Source organism: Metopolophium dirhodum, chromosome 6, assembly GCF_019925205.1.
Source record: "Metopolophium dirhodum isolate CAU chromosome 6, ASM1992520v1, whole genome shotgun sequence".
Taxonomy (NCBI): domain Eukaryota; kingdom Metazoa; phylum Arthropoda; class Insecta; order Hemiptera; family Aphididae; genus Metopolophium; species Metopolophium dirhodum.
Window position 1 is genome coordinate 16,329,594 of NC_083565.1, and position 6,710 is coordinate 16,336,303.

The 6,710-nt window shown below is 28.4% G+C and overlaps 1 protein-coding gene across 1 annotated transcript; it reads right to left on the reverse strand.

Moving 5' to 3' along the window:
• Positions 1-228: 228 nt before the first annotated feature.
• LOC132947317 (flap endonuclease GEN) lies at positions 229-6,290 on the reverse strand. Its single transcript, XM_061017578.1, has 7 exons — positions 5,695-6,290; positions 4,938-5,112; positions 4,623-4,712; positions 2,646-2,914; positions 2,367-2,580; positions 1,995-2,286; positions 229-968 (listed from the first exon to the last, which is right to left on the reverse strand). The coding sequence occupies exons 1-7, from the start codon at positions 5,850-5,852 to the stop codon at positions 733-735; spliced, it is 1,434 nt and encodes a 477-aa protein (XP_060873561.1). The 5' UTR covers positions 5,853-6,290; the 3' UTR covers positions 229-732.
• Between the last annotated feature and the right edge of the window lie 420 nt (positions 6,291-6,710).

Here is a 6,710-nt window from a genome sequence, read left to right on the forward strand (position 1 = left end):
GCAGTCGAGAGAACAATGGACATTATTTTTACCTTTAAATTTGGCAATAGGTCAATTTAAAGGAATATAACAACTAGCAACATAAAATGGATTTTGATAAATGTAAATTTGCCATGTTATATGTAAGTAAGATGGAGACAACTAGTGGTTGTGGCGTCCTTTTAAAGAATAAGAAGCTACTTCTCCACTGAATGTGATGCATCAACAAATATTTTATTTTAAACTTATTGTATGTTACAGTATACTAAACTACTAAAGGTCAAGACATCAAAGGGTTATTTTAGAACATATTAGTTTTAAAACTATATATCTGTGATCAGATATGATCACCAACTTAATAATTGAATCATTTTTTCAAGGTAATATATTTTGTGACTACTACATAGTACATTGCAATAATACATATAAAAAATAAATTGTGCACTTCATACTAAAGTATTATATACTATAGTATTTACTATTTAGTAATATGAGCCATGGTTTATTTTTTCAATTATAGTATTAATGGTATTGTGTCATTATTTTGATATTTTTGTAATATTATGAATAATAATTGTAAATAATTCTTATCAGCTTTTTGATTAGAACAAAATATTATATAATGATTAGTTTTTATTATAACACAATTTATTTTTTTAATAAAACAATGAAATACAAAAAAAAATATTTTAAATTATAATAAAACAAAGCATTTATTTTACATTGAGAATTCTTATGATATAGATATAAAATTTAAGTTATAATTCCGTTGATTATTTCAGACATATCCAAGTCAACAGTATCACATTCAAAGTCAGACAATGTCAAACTATCGTCTTTAACTTTTCCCTTCATTAAAAATTGATCCAAGGGACCTTTAACATTTTCTTTTGCTTCATTTATTTTTCTAGGCTGTTTGTTTTTTTTTGAAATGTTCATTGAAGAAAATGTATTTGTTATATCAAATAGATTATTATCATGGTTTGTAACTGTTAACAAGTAATGCAAAAAAAATATATTTTATCTATATAATAATTTTAACATATAATTGCATCTTATTTTACAACGCTAATTGTTAGGTAATCAAACTATATGTTTGATACACTAAAATAAAATTTAACCCTTTCCTCAATTTATGCACACAACACAGACTGTGCATACTACGTAAAATAAAATATTTATTATTTTTTTTTAAATTTAAATTTTGAGATCTATCTGATCTAGTTATTTAATTTTAAAATAATGTGAGCCTAGGTTTCCTAAACTTGTACGGTTACCGGAAAATGACAATATTATAAAATGCAGGGACGTAATAGTACTTCGGGAGCAGTGAATGGCATAAATGTTTTGGATGTAATAGTATGCCTGGAGCAGTAAAAAGATTAAAAAAAACCGTAATTACACATTTAAATTTGAGATTATATCGATTATATTCTTTTAAAAAAGAGCTTAAAATAATATTAACTATTTATCAGTTATTGTGACTTCCTGTCTCATTATCCGGTAATTTTTTTTCTATTATTGCTACTGCCACAGGTTAATATTGCATTATATTATTTTAAGAACATTTTGTAATCTATGAAGGTACGTTTCCCTGCAGTGTCTGGATGTGATATCTAGTGTCACTACCGGCCTGGGCATAGGTCAGTAGACGCTGTGTCACAACACCGTGCTGTTCTACTATTTGATGTTGCAGAGAAACTGTACCTTAAGACAAAATAATATAAGTGTGTCCGCCAAAAGAAACTAGAGTTATATAAAAGCAATGTAAGACTACCAACAAAAAAATTTCCTCTAACACGGAATTTAAATTTTTGAATTTTTCACATAATAATATTTGGATTTACCACGAAAAGAAAAATTACTTAAGATTTCCATAGAGTTATTGACCATGATACTTTATCAAAGATACAAGTACAATCAAGTATTAATCTTTGGTAGTTGCAACTGATAACATAATTGAGTTTACCGGAAGACACGACAACCAATAAGTACCAAATATAAATATAAATTACTTTTTTTCTTTATTTTTCTAGAAGACGTAGAATGCATATCTTCATAGATTGAAACTTCATTTGGATATCTTCTTTGAACAGCTGTTTGAGGTTCAATAGATGTTATTTCATAATTATTCCATTTTATTTCATAACATTTTATTCCTTTATTGACACGCTTTTTAACAATTTCAGTCATTAAAATATTCGCTTGAAACTTATCGTCATACATTAAATGCCACCTAGTAAGTAATGGCAAAAATTTATCTATTGCATACTCTCTTTCCCAACACAGTTTTGTTAATGCAAATTCCTATAACATAATATACATATTAAATTTAATATGAACCTATGCAATTTGTACTTATTTATTTTTTCATAACTTATACCTACAATAAAAGAATTAATGTCTGGTAGATTCCATTTTGCAGACACTTCTGGATAATTCGGTACTTTTAAGAATTCTTCAATAACTGCTTCAGATGGAAAGCTTTTGTTTTCTATAGCTTTATTCCTTATTTTCAACTCTAGCTTTATTTCATTAGTCTGTGATTTAATATCCATGGCAGCAGAATTTAAAACTGGATCATTTCTCCAATGTCTCAAGCTTGAAATTAATTTTGAAAAATCAGTAATATTTAAGAGAAAATAAGGAATACAATTTATGATTACCGATCAAGGACAGCATCATCATCTAATGATTGAAGAAACTTAATTGCAGTATCTTTTCCAATTCCTAAAACACCTTTTTCATCATAATCACAACCACATAGCAATGATAAAGCTATCATTTTGTTGCGTCCAATTTTTAGATTTTTTTCAATTGATCCCATGCAATAAACATCAACAGACCCGTTTCCAGTTACATTAAAATTTCTATATACAATACGAGCACCGTACAAAAAACAATCACTATCTTGAGTGACAATGCCATTTACTATCTAAAATTGAACAATTATTTTTAAGTGCATTTTTTTTTTTATTATCTTTTGACTGAAAAACATAGCTTATAAAAAGTACAATACCTAAAAAACATTAAAAATGAGAATACAGATAATTTTAAGTAGTGGAAACCAGTTGCGTACACAGCAATTTCACAATTAGTAGGGGTGATGGGGTATAAAAAATACATGTTATATACAAATAATTTTTTAATATTTTATTATTTTACAGATGATGAGTAGAATGAAATTAGTTTCAACTTCTTTATTATTATAAAATAAACAATTAAAACCTAATAACATAGCTACATAGGTGTTACCTACTATACTCTATTCAGAATAAGCTTGCCCACTTTCGCCCTTTTAACTGAGCTGTCGGAAGGGTCTGACCCCCTGACAAGAGTCAGATGCACTGTGATTGGTCGGCGGTGGTCTACCGCTGCCGTTACCTGTCACTGACTTTCTCCAGGGGGGTCATTCCAGCGGCTCAGTTGAAAGTGCGAAAGTGGGCAAGCTTATTCTGAGAGTATAGTCATAAGCGCAACTAGGGTTAAACTGGGGGGGGGGCTAACTAAACTATTTAGGGGTTAAGCCCCTCTAGTTGCACCAATGAGTATAATAAGTTTTATTTGATTGTTATAAAAACTTAACACCAAATTATTAAGTTATGGGTAGTTTTACAAATTAAAATTTTTAGGAACCTATAAAAATATTATAGTGCCCTCTAATAATCTGATTCTAGTTGGTTTATACATGACTATAGGTATAGGAAATTAAAAAAATTAAAATTATTTTGTACAACAATGTTTTTACTATGCATTACTGTATTATTATGGACTCTGCATCAAGTATGACTATGGTGGTAGACTTGTGATTTTCATTCACATTTTGATCATATTTTTTGAAAAAAAATAATAGTCAAGTGTATTATATATTAATATATCATTCTGAACTATCTGAATATCAAGTGATAACTGTCTAAATCCAATAATAAGACAATCATAATACTTATGTATACATAATACAGATCTATAAAATATATACATCAATGGTGGACCAGTTTAAGCTTTTACTGTTAATATTATAAATATATTACTAAGTTCCTACTATCTGCAAAAATATGTATTTTAAGGTCTCATATACCCGGCATAACGCCCATGTAAATCTGGCCAATTTGACAAAAAACAAAACAGCTTGTATTTTGTAGCATTGGACACATTGTATTGTGGCAAAACAGCATGATCAGAATAAAAATCATCAGATATACATAGGACACCAGCACACTGCGTAACCCACATGGCGCATAACTGCCACTATGTTAATACATATTATTGTTTAACAATCATGACAGTAATGCATCAGTAAATTGTGTGAGAATATGTAAAAGTTTGTTTTTGTCTTTAATTCTATTTTAACACAACACAAATACTATCTAGATTTTCATTTTTTAAATAGTGAAATAATCAATTAAGGGATTGAACACCCAAACCCCTCTACTGGCCAACTAACCGTATATACGCAACTGGTAGAATACTGATATGGATATATTATTACAATATTATTATACTGTATGCAATATACTAAATAAACAATAAGAATAAATCATTAATTTTATTATATGAGTACAGAGTAATACAAACAAATTTACAATTAACATTATATGTTTAAGATCTAAAAACTATTAATTTATTAACTATATAATACCAACCCCTTTTTCATTGAGTATAGCACATAACTGTTCTGCTTCTCCATGACTATAAACGCAAGTTACCCCCATGATATTCAACAACAATTCACACTGTAAAAATTTAATATATTAAATAAGATGTTAAAATTACTTAAAAAATTCTTTAACTATAAACCAGGGTTCTAGTGTTCTACCAATTCTAAATATATTTACTCGTCTATTTAAATATTATTCTATTAAATTTACGATTATAAATTAGAATACAAGTTCTTATAATCTCTGAATCAGTTCACAATATTTTTCTTTATATTATTCAATCATTAAATCTATACTTACTTGTTTTTGTAATGAATTTAGTCGTTTGCGAATAATATTAGTCTTTATTGGTGCTTTATTCCCATTAATACGTTTTTCTATAGTACCATATTTTAAAAGTGGTGGTTCTCCATCCAAAACAAATATTGGTATGGCACCAATTAACAATAAATTACAAGTGCGAAAAAATAAGTTCCTGAAAAAAAATATGCTTATAATAAATAAATAGAAAAATATAAATAAAAGTGGCTTAGGAGAATAGGCTAATAGCGCTAAAGAACTCTTTACCCTAAAGAGAGGAGACTTTTAATTGGTTAGAACCAAACATAAACTAAAGATATTTGAAAACATTTTTCAATGTAAGCAGTGATAATAAATTATTTCTAACTACCTATTTAACACTATATAGTCCAAATGATTGAGGGAAGAACTAGGTCTTTGATTATTGGGTGAGAACTGTATAATGCACTAATTTGGAATTTTTTTATATGGTACATAGTAAGTCAATACCATTAAATTACAATGGAACCATAATTCCAACATAGTTAACTAGTTTAACTAGTTAATAGGTCTATGAATGAAACAGGAGTACTGTAATAATTTAGTGAACTAAAAGCAACATTGGAAGAAATAAAGCAATCAGGAAAGATTAATTAGGTAGGTAGGTAGGGTATTTGATGCTTATAAAATTATAAAATATGATGACTCATGTTATAGATGAGTTAACTTTACATACTCGTAAAATGTACATACATATAGGTAATATTATTTTGTTTACCTTAAGTACATATTTTTTTGGCTTATGTTGTGATTTAAATTTTCACTGTCACACACCCATCCACTTAAATCTATGCCAATTGCCTTGCCATGCAACTCCCAAAGAGGCATTTTTTCTGCCACTGGTGTTAACAGTGACCAAAGACTTTTTACACCCATTTTAAAAGTAGAAGCACAAGATTATCAAAGAACTGATCGAAAAATGCACACGTAAGTTAATTGCATGTTATATACCATTACTATAAATATAAATTTTTAAAAGCATCAAATTAAATGTAACTATTAATACGATTCTAAAGTCACCACTCGAAGTCTTGAAATAGTCGAAACTCGCAATAAGTTATAAATTAAAATTATTACAATTGTACAAACTACAACATATAGTATAGTAGATGTCTGTGATGTTAGCTCCCGGACTAAACCTAACCATTAGACTTAATAATTATATTTATATTTTATATTAAAGGAATAATCATTATTATTAACTACTATCACTATAGCAGCAAAACGGATTTATCAACAATTCAAAATTTAACGATTTGTGATTACCGCGGACACAGACATCTAAATACCCCCAAGAAAATGGCGGCCGTCGACAGCTGAGCTTCACTTGATAACAATGTAAATTATCATAGACCACGGTTTAAAATATACAACATTTACAACCGTGTCATAGACATATTAATAATTAATATGTCTAATGTCTATATAAATTATATAGGAGTACCGTATCTAGTATTCTAGTGTTAGTATATAGATATCTGTGACCGCGGACCATAGAGTAATTTAATTTGTCATGATTTGATTCTCTATGCCGCGGACGGTAACGTATCAGTTGTGTATCACTGAGATATAGATAATAATTAATAATACCTTAATCATATACAATGGATGGAGCCATGTGTGTATTTCTCGTATACCGAGCTGTGTCCAAATAACCCCCCACTACCTATTTAATTTCAAGGTACAACGAGTTATTGCGCATGCGTTTCGCCAACAATCACTATAAAATAACTA